Source organism: Pagrus pagrus (genome assembly GCF_965226575.1).
Source record: "Pagrus pagrus genome assembly, chromosome: 13".
Classification (NCBI taxonomy): domain Eukaryota; kingdom Metazoa; phylum Chordata; class Actinopteri; order Spariformes; family Sparidae; genus Pagrus; species Pagrus pagrus.
In genome coordinates, this window is record NC_140197.1 from 26,352,566 (window position 1) to 26,373,970 (window position 21,405).

Here is a 21,405-nt window from a genome sequence, read left to right on the forward strand (position 1 = left end):
CAACTCCCATGATCCCATGCTGCTTAGGTCTTTTGTTTTGGTTAAGAGACACAGTCACACAGAGTAACATAAACTGCATACTTTGCATTTAACTCCCTGCCGTCAAGCAAATTCACATATCGCTGGCAGACTAGTCTTTGAATGTTTTCACTGCCTAGCAACATTAACTCTACAGCCACACATATTTCGTACGACCCTACTCTCCTCGTGCTCCAAAAGTCACATCTGGCAATTCAAATATCCGAAAGCAAAGTACAAAGTTGGCCTAGTTCTTGAGTACTTTAAATAACTGCAACGATATACAGTATATGGATGCAACATTTATTTCGATTGTCGTTGATCTGAAGTGGATATAAGCAGCCGTACAGTTGTTTGAAAACACAACAAAATCAGTCTTATTAGTTCTGATCATACATCAGTGCATGCCAGATATATTCTGATCTATTAGATTTCAATAATGAAGCAATCTGTTTGAAAAGCCATATTTTTAATATTAAAATAGTTTCAATACAGTCACAAATATTTACAGCCTTATTCACAAACGTGTTGCAATGTTCTCATGTCATTTATCACAGGTAGGATTTCATCTCTACTCGCTCATTCCAACATTTTCAACGTTTATATACCTGCAGTCCATTTTCAATACTAAATTGTTCCATCTTTACTTTTTCTCATAAATAAATATAAATGTCTTGCATTTACATAAAATATTATCCTGAATATACAGTTTGATAGGCATTAGGCAATAATGCCTGCAGTCATTCATACAAAAGCATTTAACTGTTGGACAAGACAATTTGTCCCATAGGGCCAGAGCCTGACACAGTATGGCACAACAAAGGCCCAGGCACAGAGAGGGCTACAAAATCAAGTGCAGAGTGGCTTACAAGCACTATAGTGAAGGGACAATGGGCTCAATGAAAAATGTGCACAAGCAATGGTGTCCACTAATAGAGCAATACTGGTCTCCTTTTTCACAGATTTAATGTCACACCTTCAGAGAGGCAGACAGGCATTTAAATCACATCAGGCTCACTTCTTATATGCTAAAGTCATGATCGCTTTGTAAAATAATTACATACAGAAATCTAAGTTTGAGTGAATATTAGGGGGCACAGTTCTTTTAAACAAGCATCATTGAATCCAAGGACAACAAAAACATTCATAATCATAACAAACTCCCTTTGTGCTCATAAAAAAAATATCAAAACAGTTTTTATGGCAGGTCAGAGCCAAAGTGTCCTTGCTCCTCCTCTTCTTTCTGTCCAGTGAAAAGCGGGCAAATCCAGTAGTAAATATACGATTGTACATCTCAAGCCAAAGGTTGCTCATTTTTTAATTACATTACTCCATGTGTGCTAAAATACTATTATATGTGAGAAAATAGACGACTGAGTGTGTAATGTTTGGCGGAAAAATCAGATTTCCAAACAGTCCGGCCAGCTGGTGGAGTGGTATTCAGGCTTTTAAACACTGTAGTTTGTGTTGGCAGAGAGATGCAGCTCATTCAGAGTGGTCAGCTATCCATCCTGTGCTATCAACACATGTACTGCTAAGACAGTTTGGTCATAGGAAACTGCATGTCCCAGCCGTTGTGAGCCACGTTGCCATTGTGCGTGCTGAGTTTGGCGTTTTTAAGATTATACCGGCGCATCTTGGTGTTCTTGTAGTAGATGGAGTAGATGAAGAGGAAGACGATGGAGATGGCAACAACAGCGACAGCCACAAATCCAGCTATGAGGGGAAGGTAGTCCTCTGTAATGAAACCAAACAGGAGACATATTAATGCTTAAGCATTTCAAAATAAATGGCTATAAATACAAATGTAACTGCCATGGATCAAATTTAGTCATTGCTGCCAGGGACTCGTGCTTGTCCAGGATTTCAAAGTAAGGCATATGCTTCCTGTCATAATCAATAATAAGTTATGAATATCTGAAAAAAACTTGATGCAGGGATATTGTAAACCCCAGGTTCAAGGTGATTTATTTGTCATTATAAAACAAAAGGTTGCATGACGAAATCAAATTTTGTAACTCAAAATAACAAACATCTGACATATCTAGTTATTAGGCCATATAAATAAACACATAGGCTTTGCACCTAATATTAATATAAACACCATGACTTATGAACTAGAGTGAGATTATTGGAAAGTTTTTTGCAAAGCAATCTTTCTTTGCATATTTTCCACGATGTAAAAATGGCTATTTTAGCTGCTCATGCATTTTAAAATGTGGTTGAGTGAAACCACCTGCATCCTTTGCTTCTGTTTTTCAGCTTGTACACACTTTACAAATAGGATGTAGGTGCATGAACATTATGAAAAGGTTGTTAATTATCAACTTTGATCGACATCTGACCTACCCTTAAAGGTCCAATTTGTAAGATAGTTGATCGCTGAGTCTTAGTCTGAACTCATCAAATACCGACACTTAGGGTTGGCAAGTCGGGCCAACCACCAACCCAAAGCATCAGTATTTGGCGAGTTGGGAATGAGACTCAACTACTACAAAGTGGACCTTTAAGAGCCGTCCATACCAAGAACAATAACTAAAAATACATAGTTCTTAAAACCATCCTAACTCAAGTAGAGTCCACTAAAAAGTATAACCACAGTGGCAAATGATATCATTAGGATCACTTTCAAAGCGATTTGATGAACACTAGAAACACTGACAGCCAATCAAAATCCATCTGAATTTACAGGGTGTCACATTCATGACTTATTAAACCGCTCATGTAACATAATATTAGGCTGTAAATTACACATTAAAAAATGTTGTTTTACCTGAGAGATAATGCCAAATGGGGTCTCTGAAGTGTGTTTTGTCTTTACTGATGTCCTCTTTGACGATCGCCAGGATAATTAATGTCGACTCGTACAAAAACTATAAATAAAGTTTGTCTTCAAACAACGACAACTCTTGTAACAGAGTGTTGGATTCTCCTAACTCCTCTCATCATTGAAGAATTTCTTGCACCCATATCTTTCTGGTTTTCTTTTTGTTTCTCAGCGCACAGTCATCGCTATCTACTTTCCTAAACGACTGACACAGCTCACATCGTTATCACAGGAAACACAGGCTAATTGCATTTGTATAATTATTGTGAAAACAAGGAAGCCGGTCTCATAATAACATCTGACAACAGAAGACGTGTTATTGTATAAAGAAGCTTGATATTTTCAACAAACCATACCAGAAGCTCCAAACATTTCACCGGCCTTCTGCCTTTTTGTGTCTGTCTTTGTGCGCAAACAGTGTAGTATGATAACGCTCAGAGACAATCACACAGAGATATTTTAAATACATTTATATGGCTGGAGAGAATCCTTCGCTCTGCTACACTGTTGATCATTTTCTGTCAACTTAAATTCACTAATGCGTCTCTTTATGTATTTGGTCTGATAAAGGGTTATAGATCACAGTGACACAGAGAAACTGTGCAGGGAATTACTAAATATAATAATTTGCAGATGTTAAAAACCTCAATCGAAAGTAGAAAAACATTCTAAGCAACAGAAACCCATTAAAATTCCTATACAGTTTGTATATGGGGAGAAGACTGGAATATGTATTTATTAGCCTTCAACTCTTCTGCCAGACATCTGGTTTCACTGAGGCACTTTATATATTTAGGAAAAAAAGATCTATTACATGTTTTAATAGAAAGGCCTGCATGTTTTCTTAAACAGAGTGTTGTTTACCTTCTAGAACCACTTTGACAACATGGTTGACTGCGCCGATATCATTGCTGGCGCTGCAGTTGTATAAACCCGCCTCAGTCACATTGAGAATCTTTCCAGGCACACGACCGTCTCGGCTGTCGAGCCACTGGATATTTGGAGGTGGGTTTCCATCAGCTTCACAGACAAGCTGCTCGGGATAACCTCTGAACAATGGGATTGATTCTGGAAGTTTTGTGGTATTAATGCTGGGCTTATCTGTTGAGAAATGATGGCAAATAGAGCAAAATGAGTATACTAATATGATAGTTAAGCGTTTTAAACTTTGTCCTGCATTTTTTCTTACTTAAAATAACAAGCTCCTGTGCACTACTGTTTTGAAAGTGTAAATGAAGTAATATCGTGATTGCCATGAAATGTCCATCATCACTTAGATCCTACAGTGCTGTCTTAATCATGACTACTGAGCAGTGATTGTAAATGTGATCTCACAGTTGACAGTGATGTTGATGGGACTGGACATCTTGTTTGTTCCATTAAGTCCAAGCCGCAACACAGCTTCGCATTTGATCTCCGCTCCGTTGTGTGTTTTGTTCAGAATGACCGTGATGGTCGTCGATACGTTCAACGGGGATCGAGTAACATTGATGTCACAGTCTGTGTTGTTCATGGGAAAGCAGCCAGTCACTTGCATTGTGTCTGATGGAAGAAAATGCAAAGTAAGAAAAAGACAATTCAAAACATTCTTCTGTTGTCTGTCACACTCTGTTCTGTCAACATGTCAACAGTGAAGTCTTATTTTACTTTAAACCACTTCTGGACTGAAAATAGACACTAAAACTTCTTACGGGTGCCAAAACTTTTGTAAAATTCGCTGTATTATATATTATGAGCCAGTAGAGACAGCGCTCAACCAAGTCCCACCCATCCTGGAGGGAAAAACAATTCATCGCTCTCCATTGACTTTGTGTTGCGTCAAAGTTCTGTCCGCTAACAAACAACAAAAAATGTCTAAAAGCTGATGTGTGATGGGATGAGTGGATACAGGAAATGTCATCAGCAGGAAGAATGGGAAAACTGTGGGATCCTTACAGTCAGTACGCTAACTTGTGTTTGCAGCGAGCATTTTGATTTAGAGCTGCAAAATACTTGTATCGTGTTGGTAAGAGTGTGAATTTTGCAGGTGGTGTGTTCAAGAAGCCACAAAAACCACCTGATTTTCTGATTGTTACAGTGTCTCAAAAGGAAACACAAACACTGATGCAAAAAAGAGATAAGTTGGTGAGAACCAGGGTTGAGAACCAGAAAAACTGTATCACTTTAACACATCTCACAGAACACAGCAGTCATAAAAATGTATTTCTACCAATCATGTTGGCTGTTTAATGAGCAATATATGATTAAAAAAAAGGAAATTACGCATTGCATCATTAGGATAACTGATGGTTATTGAAATTAACTTCAAATGTTCCACAATTTAACTAATCTACAGTATATCATCTCAATAAATGAACTGTGTAATATCTGTGGTCATTAAAGGTATAATTTGTAAAACATAGGCCATAATTTGAAGGTAGCTCCAACAACATTTATGTTTTACGTTTAATTAGGAAAATAGAAGTCAGAGTGTTTCATTACTTGAAATTTTGTGAGTTTATTTTGCTCATTAACGTCACTAATAGATGCCATGTGTCTGCCAGCTGGAACAACGGGTTGCTATCGGACTGTCGCCTCTTGCTGGTACAAAGTTGTATTACAGGGCAGAGTGGGCCGGGCCTAGCCAGTTAGCATGCTAACTTCAGTACACATCTCTGCAACACAGTACACAGACGTCTTTGACATATCGTTCACGCTCTTTTGATAATATAAGTTCATTTTGTGAATGTTTTTAACTAAAGTTCTGGCCATATCTTACATATTGCTCCTTTAATTTTGTGATTGTAAGTTTTAATTTGTCCTGCATAATGGTTCCACCTCATGATTATTAATTTATGTAAGCACATGTCTGTATTGTTGTGGACTACAAGGTTGACAAGCTCTTGTAGATTACCTTCACTTATGTTTCCCCACTTTTGATCGTCCTCATCTGATTTGAGGGTTGTATTCCCTAGGTACCACCGCACAGTGAGGTTTCTTGCAGGAGCAACGTTGGTAATGTCACACTGCAACTTGAACTTTTTGTCCTCCTCCACTGAGCTTGCGTTACCCACAAGGAGGATGGAGACACTGTCTGGTTTTTCTGGAGAGAAGTGTAAAAGAATCAGACATTTGGAAACACATTTAAAGTTGATGACGGTGAAAGTATGAAATAAATTAGCAATACGTACTGTAGAGAGTGAAGTCTAAATGTTTCTTGCATGTTCCTATCCCATCAAACGTCCCAGTACAAGCGGGCCTTGGGTCCCAGTCTTTTTGGGTGTCAGGAGTCCAAGTTGCACTCTCAGTTCTGGTGCCATGTGGAACCTCCCAGTATGGTCCTTTTCTTACGTTGCTGGATGCGTTGGCGTCTGACTTGCATTCGGCTGTCTCGGCGCTTTCTTCATATTGTATCACCATCCTGTCTGGACTCATTACGACGGGGCATTCTTTCGAAGCGTCTGTGGAACGTAGAGTGGGGGTGAGACATGTTATTCCAGTCCAAGTCACACACATCCATCATCTTAACACAACATTTCCACATCCAGCTCTCTGGTGAAACACTGCTGAACAAAAGCTGTGTGGCAGGAGGCAACAGGAAAAGGCTCAGGAAGGATATACCCCTCCCCGAGGAAAGTCTGCACTTACTGCCCACCATTCTTTGTGCTGGACCTTACAGCAACATACATATCAGTGAGATGTGTCACATTCCACCCAGCTTATTATTTATACCTAATATAAAGTGTAACAGTAATCCTAACAAAAAGATACTGTTTTATCATAAAACCATAGGTAACATTAGGTAATTTTCCAACTTATAAAACACACATACACAGGTATGATAGACAATAAATTAACTTTATGTTTTCTAGCGTCAAAAATTCAAATGTGTTAATCACCTTAATTTTTTTTAACCTATTGTGTGTATTACACGTTTCTAAATCTAAAAATATACTCCATATACTGAGACACACTTTGTTTTACATTAGTTCAAGTCTTTTTTTTGTGAATACACAGTTCCCTCTCAGTTCATCAGTATTCACAGTATTATCATGTGTGTGTAATATTCAGTTCATTACAAGCCTCCTCTTAACTTTTCTAACTTATCTCCTCGTCACAGAGCAGGCTACAGAAACAGACCCAAACAATCAACACACAACACTTTTCTCTCAGCCAAATCGAGACATGGACACAAAAGACATCATGAGCTCTGTAAGTAACCGTTAGCTCAACTAAGTGGCACAACTTACTCGACTGTGTCCCGTTAGAAAGCGACAGCAGCTCTAAAGTAAAAAGGACTGAAAGGAGACGAAGAGGGTTTAAATAATCCATTGGAGGGAAGTCTTCGAGGGTTTTTTTCCCAACAGTTGTCGGTCGTTTTCTGCGACAGTGAGCTTCTCTGTGGTTTCTGACGCTTCCCCTCAGCTGAATGGGACGAGCCAGCGGCGACTTGTTGACTTTTTTTGGGGAGGAAAGCTAAGCTAAGCTAAGCTAAGCTAAGGCTGCAGCACCGGAGAGGAAACTCGAAACAACCCTCCCCCTAACACTGGGTAGTGGGCACACACACACACACACACACACACACACACACACACACACCCTGTGTCTATAAATGGCGATGGAGGTACTGTAGCATAACAGCATTATGATAAATACATTGTTTACCACTGACAAATATAAGCTAACGCCCTTGTATGTAAAGCAGACTTCAGAATTAGCTACTTCAGAGCTTACAGGTTTTTTTTTCACAAAAATAAAAAATAATGTGGTTTCTTGACGCAAAGTCTAACAGTGTTTAACTTTAGCTTTTAAAGGGTTTGTAAATATTACAAAACAGCTCAGTACAAAACAAATACTAAGATCATATGCTAAGCCATGCTAACAGCTCTGTGATGCTGTACTGTCTGTGCTAAAATGCTAACATGTTAGCAGACTTGTTTACCATGTTTACAATCTTAAAAATCCAACATTTGCTAATATATATATATATATATATATATATATATATATATATATATATATATATATATATATTGTGTGTGTGTATACTGTGTACTGTGTTGGGCACAGCGAGACAGCAGTGCTTTGAGCTAAGTGCTAACATTAGGTTTAGCGTTTAGCAGACTTCTTTACCATGTTCATCTTAGTTAAGTGTGCTAACATGCTAATATTTGCTAATTTGCAAGAATGAATGCAATATGTTTTGAAAGTATTCAGATATTTCAGTCTTCTTGACCAACCAACATCATCTATATAGCCAAAGCCATGTGACTAGCATGGCTGACAAACAAAGAGCTGGCATACATTATATAATAAAAATAATACAGTTGACATTGTTATGTAATGTAAAGAGCAGGCTACCAATCATAGAGAAGCTCTGATTTATTTAATAAGCCTATTGCATTACACTAAAGTAGTAGATACATGATATTGACCTTACCTTTTACAGTGACTCTGACTGTTTTAGAGACATTTCCTCTGTCATTCCAGGCATGACATGTGTAGGAGCCCATGTTGTAAGCATTGGCATTGCGGATGAGCAGACGGGACACTCCATCTTCATTTGTTTCCATCACATTGGAAACCCGGAAATAAGTCCAGGAATAATTTGGTCGTGGGTTGCCCATGGAGGAGCACTTAAACCCCACAGTAGAACCAACATCGACTTCAGAGTCTTCAAGCTCAAGTATCTGCGATGGAGGGTCTAGAGACACCATTTTAAACAATGTAAGTCAGAGAGAAAGCAAATGCTCCAGTTTAACAACTCGTGCTAATTATAGGTATTTAAAATATTCATCAAAATAACTTACATAGGACAGTAATCTCGACTGTGTGCGTGACACTTGACCGACTGTTTGAAGCCGTGATCAGGTACTGCCCTGCATCACTTCTCGTCAGTAATTTAGGAAGATCCTCCACCTCGTCTTCTTTAGACCAGGTGATCTTAGGTGTAGGATAACCCACAGCAAAGCAGGTAAGATTGTGAGGAGCGTTCTCAGATGCAGTGTAATTGCTTGGGCATGTCAACTCTGGTCCATCTGAAAGCACAAAAACACTTTAGACTTACAGGGGAGTAAATATACATCACCCAGCCAGTAGTGGTAGAATGAAACCAAGTACAATCACTCAAGTGCAGTACTGAAGTACAATTTGAGATACTTGTATTTTACATGGATATTTCTATTTCATGTTACTTTGTATGTAAACTCTCTTGCACTTAAGAGGCAAATGTTGTCATTTTTACTTCACTATATCTATCAGATTAATACAGTATAATGTATTATTACATTTTTTAATAGTAGCCAAAAATGTGTTAAAATTAGCATCACTGCAACTGACTACAGCAGTAAAATGCTTCTTACACATTAATGCATAAGTAATGATATAAATATATATGAATAAAAATTAACTTAAATACAATTTCAATCATCTCCATGTTCTGTGTCCACAGCACTACATTTTAGAGCCAAATATTGTACATTTGGCTTCACTTATTTTTTTGATAACTTTAGTTATCACTGAAGAATTCCAGAAACAAAATGTTTTCGTTGTTTGTATTGAAGACTGAATGTGATACTCACACACTACGTTAACCTGGAGGACCTTTTCAACATAGGAAAAGCCCTCAGCTTGTACAGTGTAATTCCCTTTATCATCCCTCTTCAGTGGGACGGTCGAGTTTGTCAGCCGTCCATCTTTCCGCCAACTGACAAAAGGAGGGGGATTTCCTGTCGCACTGCAAAGCGTCTCCAAAGTATCCCCCTCCAGTAGCTCAGCAGAACACTCTAAATCCGGTCCAACTAAACAGAAACATGTAAAGCAATGATTTATGATATTTTACTTTTATTTAACAGATGAAAAGCAACTCTGACAGAAATTAGACAAGAGAACTGACTGAAATATGTGTTTTCCCCTTTAAGACGTACGGTCAATACCCAAAAACTAGTTCAACTTAGTATAGTAAAAAATAAGGCCATACAGCTTTTACTTTCATTAGCAATTAATCGGATGATTATTTTCTCAATTATTGGTTTATCTGAAACTGTCACAATTACACAAATTAAATAACAACTGTTGAGGCTCTAGTAAAAACAGAAATAGAAAAATGTAAATGTAATTCCAAACTCCAACATAACAGATTGATAAAACTTTAAACAACCTAAATATGGCATTAAGGACCATTTCACATAGGTGACTGCTCATGATATACTTACAGTGAACTGTAATTTGATACTCTCGAGAAGATACATTCAATTGTGGCCCTTCTGGCCCCAGGTCCAAATGTGCCTCGCATCTGAATGTTACTCCGTTGTCTTTTCTTGACGGCTTAAAGTTGTAGACAGATGACTGATTCACCGGTGGCTTACTGGTATTGTTAAAAGTGTCTGTATGCACTATTGTATCTTCTTTGTACCACCTTACACTGAGATTCTGAACAGGTGCTATATCGTTGATGCCACATGTGATTTCAAAGGTCTCGTTTTCGCCAATCACACCATGGATGTCACCGGTGGTGCTGATACTGATGGTCTCTGGGAATTCTGGAGAAGAAGAAGAGGTTATCAGACACCATCACAGCATCCGTGATGTACCGTGAAGATAGAAGCAGACTTACTGTAAAGTACAATTTTGGGTTCCAAGAGGCACTGTGTAAATTGACTCTCTCGTGATGGGTTGATGAAGCACTGGGGAGCGATTTCCCAGTCTGTTACCTCCTCCATAGTCCAGGTCAAATGATTGACCTTCTTCACACCTGTGCCTCCCTTTGTTGCCTCCCAGCCCATTCCTCTGAACTCTGTCGCTGATGTGCTGCAGTTGATTGAAACAGAGTCTCCATATTTCAGCACGACACCGGGGGGGCTCAACTCAATGGGACAGGAGGCGTGTACACCTGCAGCACGGAGGCAAAGTCACAGAAACACGTCATTGCAATGTTTGCCTTCTATTTATTGTCAGCACGTTAATTCAAATGGAGATTTTCAACAACTGCCTCCCACTTGGATTTTGAGTGCATGCCCACTGTATGTCAAAGACTTGTGGAAGCTGTGGTTATCTAAGAAAAAGGTTGAAAAATTGTGAATCAAGTCAAAAAGCTGAAATACATGTCTTCATTGTTAATTTTGTAAAATCCTTCATCACTGTATGATAGCCTACTAGTTTTACTCAAGGTACTCTGAAGCATCTCCTCCATCATCAGGCTACCATTTAATATTTCCTATTCAGAGGGAATATCTTGACTTAGTTGTGCAATATTTTAGTAAAAAAGACAGTAATCTTTCACTTTTTAGTTAAAGGTACAATATGTAGGAAAGTTAAAAACATTAAGAAATTAACAAAAAATATCTGCAGAATGAAAACGCAACAGTTTTGAAGTTATGATATCTTTGTATTGTGTTGCAGAGATATCTACTGAAGTGAGCATGCTAACCAGCTAGCAACAGCCCGTTCTGGTCCAACATTCCTGTGCTTGTGGCGTAAACACCAACACCTCCCTGGTGCCCCGAGCTCCCAGTCTGGACCACCAGATGCACGGGTAAATGTGCTGACTAGGTAAAGGCTCTGGTGATTACTCTGGTGATATGCTGCCCCCTGTTTGTTTTAAGTGGGAATTCAACAAGTGGCCAATTCTTACATATTGCACCGTTAAAAACAGCAATCTTTCAACTTTAAATTAAACACTCTCACTTTTTATTTTGAGCATGTTTGTCAGCAAAAAGTAAAAAAAGAAAAAAAACATGCCATGAAAAAGAAAACTGAGTTGAAAAGAACTAATTCGATTTCAGTAAACACTTAATTATTTATTAAAAGGAGGATATTAGTCAGTAAATTGAAGGGGAACTTCCAATTTTTGTTTTTTATTTTGTTTTTTTTGTTTGTTTGTTTTTAAACTTTAGTGCCAAGAACAATGAAAAACAGTCAGTCCAAGTACAAAAAGTGAATATCAGATTTCATATTTGGTAATACGTTTTGCTATACTCTGGCAGATATGCTAATAAATCTGCTACTACTTTCGACCCTTAATTACACACACATACACACACACAACCAAATAAATAAATAAATAAAAACAAAGGAAAAAGGTGGATATGTATGTGATGGAATAAATCTGATCTTTAAGAAGGTTTGCAATTAATGTAAGAAATATTTTCCGTACATGTTCCTCTAGATCTTTTCAATAGTGGAAAATCAAAGTCATGAAATAAATGCAGGCTCTTCTTTTTTTCATTCTGTACCGATAATGCCAGTAAATTGAGTTCAGTTTGTTACCTCAACTTCACATTAATTAATTAATTAATTAATTAATCATGGGGTTCTTATTTAATAGTTTTAGTTCAGATGTTTCTGCCTTCGTTCCTGCTGGACTCGAGGGTTTTTAATGTTCTCTCGAGGGATTATTCGGTGTCTTTGTTAAGGATTGTTTCAGTCTCAGCCTTGGATATGTGGAACTTCTTTGTTATGGCCAGTTTGCTCTCGGTGCGCTGAGCTGACTGTTTCTCTCACATTATACTGCTCCCTTCTGGTAAGAACAAAGTTCTGCATCTTTGGCATGTCGCCCTCTTACCTGTCGCTATTTTACAATAAATGATGAGCCCACGTGTCGATAACAGAAGCTCATTTGGCATTTTCACCTTCCAGTTTATTTCATAAAGATAATTTATTATTAAAACAGCTTTTGCCCCTTTGTGGAATGTCAAGACAAAAATATTGATCACAAACATGATGAAAATCTATAGACCATCGTTTCTGCCAAGAAAGTGTAAAGCGCCTACCTGTCGCAGTGAGGAGGACCCCCACAAAGAGCCGAACAAATGATGTCCTTCCACTCATTTGATTTGTTTACTCATCTAACCGGAACAATGTCCCTTCTGTCGTTTAGTCCAGCTCTGCTCAGCTGCTCTTGTGGGGCTGTGCTGTCCTGATCCCTCCGTAGTAAACCAGTGAAGTACATTCACAGGAGAGGGAGAGAGAGACACATGCTCTCTCTCTCTCCCTCTCCCTCTCTCTCTCCCTCCCTCTCTCTCTCTCTCTCTCTCTCGTACAGTCGCACTACAGTGGTTTTTTGTGTGGGCTACTTATTCATGAGTCAGTCAGATTTAAAGCCTACACGAGAATTCAGCTGTACTGATTTGCTATATTTTTAGCACATTTACATTGATTCATGTTTGTATTTAGTCACGATTAATTCGATATCTTGTCAAACTGAAGAAATGTTTTAGTGTCTTTGTTCTGAGTGATTAAAAATGAGACTGAGACTGAGTGAGACTAGATTTACAGTGCCTATAAAAAGTGGATGTGTCCCCTTTTATTGCTTTTATAAATTAAAAAATCATGGTCAATATAATTTGGCTTTCTTGACAAAAAAACCCAAAACAACTCAAAGTGAAAACAGATTTCTATGAAGTAATGCCAATTAATCAATCACCCGCCTTTAAAGAGATAATTCAACAGAAGTCCGATCCAATAGAGAATTTGTGGCTGGTCTCGAAAAGGGCTGTTCACGCCTGATCCCCGTGCAGCCTCACAGAGCTCGAGCAGGTTTACCAAGAAGCGCAGTGTCCAGACGTGCAGGCCTGATTGAGACCTATCCACACAGACTCAGTGCGTATACTAAACACTGACTTGAAGGGGGTGAATACTTATGCAGTCACTTATTTTGCATTATATATTTTTAATTAATTCACATTACTTTGTAGAAATCTGTTTTCACTTTGACATTAAAGAGGATTTTCTTTTAAATTATTGTCAAAAAGACAGATTATATTGATCATGATTCCATTTATAAAAGCAATAAAATAGGAAAAATCCAAAGGGGGGTGTATACTTCTCAAAGGCACTGTACTCTTAAGTTTCTTTTTAAATTACTACAAATGAAATCAAAAGACATGAAGGATTACACATCCTTTATTCTGATTTTCTTGAAATTACCTTCTAGGATCAACTGTACATTGAAGTTATCTTAACATATTTGAAGTATTTTTTATGGGGTTTGTATATGAAAATATAGGCCTGTTTTACTGATTTGTTGACAGATATTACAAATATTAAATAACTTTGCGCAGCTGCTGAATTTTCCCAAAGAAAAGAAGATAAAAATCATATTGCAAATAGGAACAGTTGTTCTGTTTTCTCTCTTTAACACATCTGACTGTGTGGAAAATTTCTGCAGAGACAAAAGAAAGGAAAAGAGAAGCAAAGAAATTGCTTACCACTCTCTTTTTTTTTTTTCCAAGTTTGATGCACTGCTGCAGTGTAAACCCGTCAGCAGATGATAGGATAGCTAACTTAAACTCTTGTGCCTGATTAAATTCAAGGTGCAGATGTTTGCAGACATATGTAAAATAACATGACACAATGGGTTTGTTTTCCTCCTTTCTTCCCCAGTTTTTTCACCAGCCACCACTTATATTTAGGTTAAAATCTAGACTGAATTTATTTCACCACATGAATGAAACAGACACCTACATGATGTTCTGTTTCACAGCTAGAAATACAAAACCCATATGTTAAGGAGCACATTTGATGACAGCGATGGTATCATGCTTCTTTTCTCAATCAAGCTAAACCATCAAAAATGATTTGTATGCATGCGGTTTCATTATGCCCACACTTCTTGAGGTCACCAGCGCATAGATTCACACCCACACACCCACATTTTGAGACAGATTGAGTGTTCGCAGCTCTACCAGTATCAAACAAATGTTTTTGGTAAGATAACATTGTTGCAACTCATGGTGAATTGTGAGTCATGAGTCAGAAATTGGATATGACTTATGTTGTTTATTAAGATCCACTGAGCTTTGTAGTGAGATAAACATGTTGGCTAATTTCCTCACAACATTTTTTCAGCCAACAAGGCCTCTTTCACTTTCAGGAAGAAGTAAATTTGATCTGTGGAATTTCCACACAGTCACATCCTGTTTTTGGTTGTTTCCAATTTCCAGAAGTGTGGGATATTCCAGGATTTGCAGGATATTAATTCCTTGAAATGGGGAGCTCTTGCCCTCCTGCACTGATGTGATGGTTATAGGGATTCTAATGCTGAGTCACCCTAGGTTGATAGCTTTGCGGGAGGTACATCTTCAGCGATAAATAAAAAATCTAGGGGCTGAGACACTGATTTTGTAGGAGTGCAGGGGGAACGAACAGTAATCACATCCTCCCTTAGCTCTTGTGACCCATGGAAATGATGAATAAAAAGCAGAACAATGTGTTTGCACTTAAATTAGGGAATGTGAGAATGCTGAGAATAAACAGCTGCACACAGCAAGACGTCTTTAATCCAGTAAGGGTCAAAGGTTGTTTCAGCAGTCCATCGGATGGGAGCAGAAGGGCATGATAGAAGACGATACGCAGCAAGGGAGTCCCTGAAAGACAAACAGGGGGCTTCATTTAAGAAAACAAGCATTGAGATTCCAGTCATGTTGCTAAAACACTCCCTACTCACAAAAACATAAAACATGCATTACTCTTTCCTCCAGTCTCACTCCAGGAGGGTTTTGCACACAGTCATATCACGCTCAGAGGGTTGCTATGCAGATTTCAATAAAATGTTATTGGTGTCAAGCCAGTGGTAAGCTTTAATCTCCTGACAATGGGTCTGTGTTTCCCAGCAGCTAAACCAGAGGAACTGAAAACTGAACAAAGATTATTGGAACAGAACTGAAGTGTTCAAAAGTGTGTTTGACTCTCCGAAATGTTATCAAGCATGCAGTGTGATCACTATCAGCTTTAAACTTGCATGTAGCGACCTCAGAGAGCCCAGCCGGCCACCTTTAAAGAATTTCCGGCTCATTTCTATTAACTTTGCTCAGATGTTTTACACTAGTCAGTCACATAGTATTTAATGGTCTGAAAAATAGCAGTGTTTGTATGGGAGGGTTTTTTCTCAAGATAAAGGGTTTCTTTTAAGTGGTGGTGATGATATACGCTGATGCTGATCTGTTTCCAGCAGCGTACAGAGGAGATAGAGAAATAGGAAAGAGAAGGGACAATGGATTCCCCTTCCATCAAAATTTCTGCATGTTCAAGACAATAAGACTCATTAATGCTGTTCAAAAGATTATCATGGTTTGAGTAATGTCTCAAGTCTGTTTTCCTCCCAGAAGACAGACAAAACTTCCGTTCTTTGAAGGATGAAGGGAAATTCCCCAACAAAATAAGAAGAAAACTGAAAGTGATGGAATAAAAGATTGAAAAGAGAAAGAGAGTGAACTATGTCATTAACGTCATTACGATTTAAAAGTAAACTTCAAATAGCGTCAACGAGGCTCCAGGTGATAACGTAACCTCTTTAAAACTTTTCCTGTGACAAAGAGGAAATGGCTGTAAAAGGAAAGGAAAAACACTTGACTGCATGTATCCAGAGACTAATGACTTGTCGGCGCACTGATAGGATGTCCTTGTACTTTAGAGAAAAGCCTACATCAGCTTTGGATGTTTGTGTTGTGTTTTTTTTCTCACCGTCTCCTTAAATCTATAAAACTGAGCCGGTATTTAACATTCAGCGGGTAGATTTGTGAAAACAGAGAAGAACACCAGAAACATTCACAGTGCAACAATATGAGTGTTGTCCATTTACTTACTGAAGCACAGCTTACTGTAATGTGATCATGGAAAATGCATGAGTCTAACAGAGGTCCCTCTGTGTCTGCAGATTCCTTGTGTCTCTGCTGGCATTTTGAAACAGTTTTCTTTATCTCGTGGAAGAGAGATGATGCCAGTGTCAGTGTCAGTGTCAGTGTGGTTGGATAGACTCAGGATTTCCTGAAATGGTTTTTACACATAGGAAATCATATATATTTATCTTCCCTCCACGTAGTGTAATTTTATCTTACTTCCTGGAAAACCAGCATGACGAATCAAACCGCACCGATTCAGTTTATTAGTTTAACTGGTTTCCACAGAGGATTTTAGTCATCCACTAGAGAGTATTCACCTCCCAGTTGTGTCTAAACTTGAATGAATTTCAGAGTAATACTAGAACTTCTATTTCATGTTCAAAACGCTGTTACGCAACAGAAGTAATTTATCTTCTAATTCCAGCGAAGTTTGATTTCAGTTTCCCCTCACATCCGCTGATTTCTGTTCAGACCTCACATTGCACACACTCTCCCACTGAGAGTTCAGAGTCTACATTCCACAACACTGAGTAAGATGAATTCCCCTGTCAAGCACTGCGCTCTTGCCTTGATCATTAAACTGAGCAGGGGTCAGTTCTGGAATGCATTTGCGCTTTTGGAAAGGATACTGCAAATAAGTACAGTCAATCTGATTTCACGCAAACTCTCCTGGCAACTTTCAGACAAGTTGAAACAATCCAGATGTAAACCTGCTTCATCGCTCATATCTGCCTTCAAAACCTTAACGTAAGAGCATTATAATAACTTTATATTAGCCTTTTACAACACACACCCAACCTTAATTTTACAAATGTACCTCCTTCTGGTAGCAATATGCATAAATCATTCAAGTGATTGAACAGTTTGGCTTCAGTATAGGCAAGAGCATACTAACGTTGTGAAAACAATCCTTGTGCACACAGATCCACAGAAATGACTGAAAATGCTGTATTGTGCATGCCAGGCCATGGCGGTGTAATGACGCAATTACACACCACGAAAAAACAACACCTGTCTGCGCACGTTTTCAACAGAGCGGTGAGCCATCATTTCACAGTAAGGGTGCAGAAAAACTACACTTGGCTGGAGGAACGTTAATAAACTAAGTACAGTCAGCAGCACAAAGCTCAATAATCCCCCATTGTTCTTGTTGTTGAAGCTGGGCCGTGTCGTCACAGTTTTGATAGGAATTGCGTATTGCGTGCGTAATGACGTTAAAGTTGATTTTTGACTCCCAACTTGTCAAATAATGACACTTTGGGATTGTTGGACGGGTTGGCCGTCATCCCAAAACGTCATTATTTGAGGAGTTGGGAGTCAAAAATCAACCTTTCTTACAAATAGCACCTTTGAGGGTTGCGTTTTCAAATATCAAATCGCTCAATTCGTGGGAAATGCACACAGGCGGTATTCTGTCAGAACTTGCATAAGTTTGTGATGTCACAACTATACAGTCACTGCCCTCATCCATTTCCCAAGCACAACTGTGGTTACAAAAACACTGGCAGAGCTGATGAGGAAACACTGTGGCCAGAGTCTACTCAGTGCCTGCGGGAACTGACTAATCAAAGCAGACTGAGCTTTTCAGGAGAGGGGGAGTTTAAACGGAGCGTCCAGACAGAGGGTGAGTCGAGGTGCTGCAGCAATTGACAGTATGAGAAAAAAATTATCGTAACCAATTTTAGTAGACAACTAAAATATAGTATATAAAACTTAAAATGAGCATAGTATGGCACCTTTAGCTGTGTTCAACATCAACAAATTTAGTGCCAATCCAATCAGAAGACGTTGAGATATTTCCGTTTAATTGACAACTTTGACCTAATGCTGGTGTACAGGAAACATCAGGGCATCTCCAAAATTAGTAGGATTTATTCTTTGGGCATCACGAATGTCAAAAGTGTTGGACTGACTGACCCATAGACCAACATTGCTATCCTTCAAGACATGCCGCTAATATGGCTAAAAGCCAGGGCTCTTATTATCAACACAATTTATTTTTATTTTGCTGACCTTCTCTTGGTTGCCAAAACAAACTTCATTCATTAACCTGAAAAAGCATGACATAAGATTAAATAATCATATTGTAATTGGAAAGGGTAAGTGTGCTATATGCAGGAACCAGATAACAAGCAGGAAATATCCACTTAACTGCAGACAATTCTATGGAGTCCACAAAAGACAGGAAGAGTGTTTAAAGTCAGTGTGAGCCATGCAAGGTGGCAGCACAGACTGGAAGTCTCTCTTCCTGATCTTACTTCTTATCAGATGGCCTCCTGTCTGCTTACTGGACACCACATACCGTGGATCCTCCTGTCGCCTCTGTCTGTCTCTTCTGATTGTATTATAATCAGTTTACTTTCCACTATTTCACCTTGACCTTTGCTTAGAAAATACATCCTGTGGTTTCTATTATGCATTAAGTACATTTGGATCTCTGCCTACTGTTGCTGGCCTAAAACTCCCTCTTTCAGTTTTCTGTTTCAGTTCACCCCACCCCTTCCTTTCCACTGTAAGACTTTCTTTTTGCTCCTTTCTCCCGGCTCCTTTTAAATGCAACAGCTCTCTTCACTTGGAAATGAAGGAGAGCTGAACGTTTCAGCTGAGACTGAAGACCTCCTTTCACAGTAATTACATTGTTTTGTTCTAGTGTTTTGTGAAGGGAGGCTCACTCCTGTCCAGCTGAGTCATAGGAGAAGGCCTCTCCAAGAACAATCTGCCCCTTCAAGGCTCCCCCTTTGCTCAACTGTGTACCGACAACAATCAGATTCATCCAGAAACTCCAAGTTGGTGGGGGAGGATGACTCAAAGGATCTGCCACTATGACCCTTTGACAGGAACTGTAGAAGTCTGTGTCAGATTAAAGAAAACATTTTTTAGATAACGACAATACAGTGCACTTTCCTGAGAAATCACCTGACTCATCTTTCAAAGAAAATCATGTTTTTCCCCCCTCTTTTGCTCATTTACAACAATTCAAACAATAGCTAAGGAAAGCAACCTTGAATCAGTCCTACTCTGAAATACTTCAGCCTGACATGAAATGTGCTGACAGTGGGTTTCAGGTCCTCTTATTGAGGGAGGCTCTAACTACTCTATCTGGGCCTGATTGTCCCAAGAGAGGGTCATAACTTTACAACATAACGTTTGACATCATAGCCATATGGTAATGTTTAGGAGCTGCGTGATGGTGGACAGGCAAAGAGGTTAGACAGTCAGGTTCTTCTAACTAGACGTTTCTTCTTATTTTCCACAGAAACAATAAAAATGAATTGGCGAGTGATCATTTTAATTTGCCTCAGTTTGATTAGTTTTATCAGCAGAGGGAGAGAAAACTGGACGTGCAGTTTTAATAGATTGTGAGCGATGATGTCATGTGTTTTGGGAGTAATAAACTGTAAATATTTTTCCAGTTGAACGGCAGAGACCCTCCTACATCATCTGGCAGAGATTGCTCTGACGACAAGTCCTCCAACCCCTTTTGCATGATATCCCCCAAACCTACCGAAGACATCTGTTCATGAGGTTAAAAGTTTCCACAGGGACACAGAGAAACATATGTGAGTGTTTTATCTAATGGCTCTTTGTTCTGTCCAGGGGCTTCTTTTATTGCTTACACTGCAGAGGCCACTGCATGAAAGTCACTGATCTCTGGCTCCCCCACGTGTTGAAGGCAGCGAAGTGATCCTGAAGTAAATCAGACTGGACAATAAACGTCTTCACCTCCAGAGAAACATTTAAGATTCTTTGATCTGCCTATCTAATAACAAGATAACAACATTTTAAAAAAAGTCCAAGTGGGAATACTTTATTGTTTTACAGTATTTTTTTAAACACTCAACACCAGACCGCTCCTTGATTACTGGAAGTCACCACTAGATGACAGCATAGTGTCAAATCAAACATCCAGACTTCATCACACTCTCTTTAACCTCCATACAAATGTGATCCACTCTCCCTGAGCAGAGATTTGTGGGGCAGACAGGGCTTTTGGCAAAGTTGGAGGAGGGGGCTGCTGCTGCAAACAGTTGGATAACATATGGATTTGGGAAACCTCAGCAGGGGCAACCTCAGCGGTGGCAACCACATCGACCACATACGCTCACTCTGATGCCATAACAAAGCCTCTGGGAAAACCTAATTAGCAAGGTCAAAGCCAACTGAGTCGAAAAGTGGGATTCCTGTTAGTCAGATTTAATCTGAATTAATCGTTACTTGTGACGGGTGGGAGAGAACCTCACATGAGCTCAGATCAGAGGCCTCCATGTACTATTTATCTTAGCCATAAAGAGCAGCGGTGGGGGAAGTATGCACATCTTTTACTGAAGTAAAAGCAGCAATACTACGGTGTAAAAATACTCTGTTGCAAGTAAAAGTCATTTAAAATGACGTAAAAGTAGTTAAATAAAAGAATTAGCATCAAAAAGTACCAAAAATGAAAGAACTAATTATGCAGAATAACCCATTTCAGAATCACAGTGTATATCACTGGATAATATCATTGATGTATTAATGTATTCATCACTTTAATATTGCAGCTGGTAAAGTTGAAGCTAATCTTAATTACTTAACATACTACTGGGTGGCTTAACTTTTAATGATATGAGTCATTTATATGTTCAATATGTGTAATAGAGTAAAAAATACAATATTTACCACCAAAATTAGGTGGAGTTGACCTATAAAGTAGCATCCAGTGGAAGTGCTTAATACCTAAATCTTTTGTGCAGTACTTCAGTAAATGTACTTCATTAAAATCCAACACCATTGACATTTCCGTTAGTGTTGCAGGCTAACCTTAAACACACTTCAGGCAGGAAATGTGATTCAAAAACAGATTTCATGACCTGTCACATCATTCTACAAGATTCATCTTGTTTCACTTCAGAGGAACAAACAGATTTTTTGTTCCCATCAGTGCATCACACACTGTGGTTTTCACAGTGTTATGTGTCAAGTGAA

General features: G+C 38.8%; 1 protein-coding gene and 1 long non-coding RNA gene across 2 annotated transcripts; one reads left to right on the forward strand and one right to left on the reverse strand.

Moving 5' to 3' along the window:
* Positions 1 to 470: 470 nt before the first annotated feature.
* Positions 471 to 12,796, reverse strand: LOC311268632 (hemicentin-1-like). Its single transcript, XM_084372375.1, has 11 exons — positions 12,595 to 12,796; positions 10,440 to 10,715; positions 10,039 to 10,365; positions 9,406 to 9,624; positions 8,635 to 8,862; positions 8,265 to 8,528; positions 6,016 to 6,285; positions 5,739 to 5,927; positions 4,181 to 4,387; positions 3,710 to 3,946; positions 471 to 1,755 (listed from the first exon to the last, which is right to left on the reverse strand). Exons 1-11 carry the CDS (start codon positions 12,650 to 12,652, stop codon positions 1,553 to 1,555), a joined length of 2,478 nt encoding a protein of 825 aa, XP_084228501.1. The 5' UTR covers positions 12,653 to 12,796; the 3' UTR covers positions 471 to 1,552.
* LOC311268633 lies at positions 8,466 to 20,032 on the forward strand. The gene is made up of 3 exons (XR_014623990.1): positions 8,466 to 8,551; positions 11,225 to 11,374; positions 19,094 to 20,032. It is a non-coding gene; the product is annotated as an uncharacterized lncRNA (long non-coding RNA).
* Positions 20,033 to 21,405: the final 1,373 nt, after the last annotated feature.

Coding starts and splice junctions, on each gene's coding strand:
- LOC311268632 (XM_084372375.1), bottom strand. CDS start 12,652: ATGAGTGGAAGGACATCATTTGTTCGGCTCTTTGTGGGGGTCCTCCTC. Junction 10,716..12,594: donor GGTCCTCCTCACTGCGACAG/GTAGGCGCTTTA, acceptor TCCGTGCTGCAG/GTGTACACGCCTCCTGTCCC. Junction 8,863..9,405: donor CCTCCAGGTTAACGTAGTGT/GTGAGTATCACA, acceptor TTGTGCTTTCAG/ATGGACCAGAGTTGACATGC.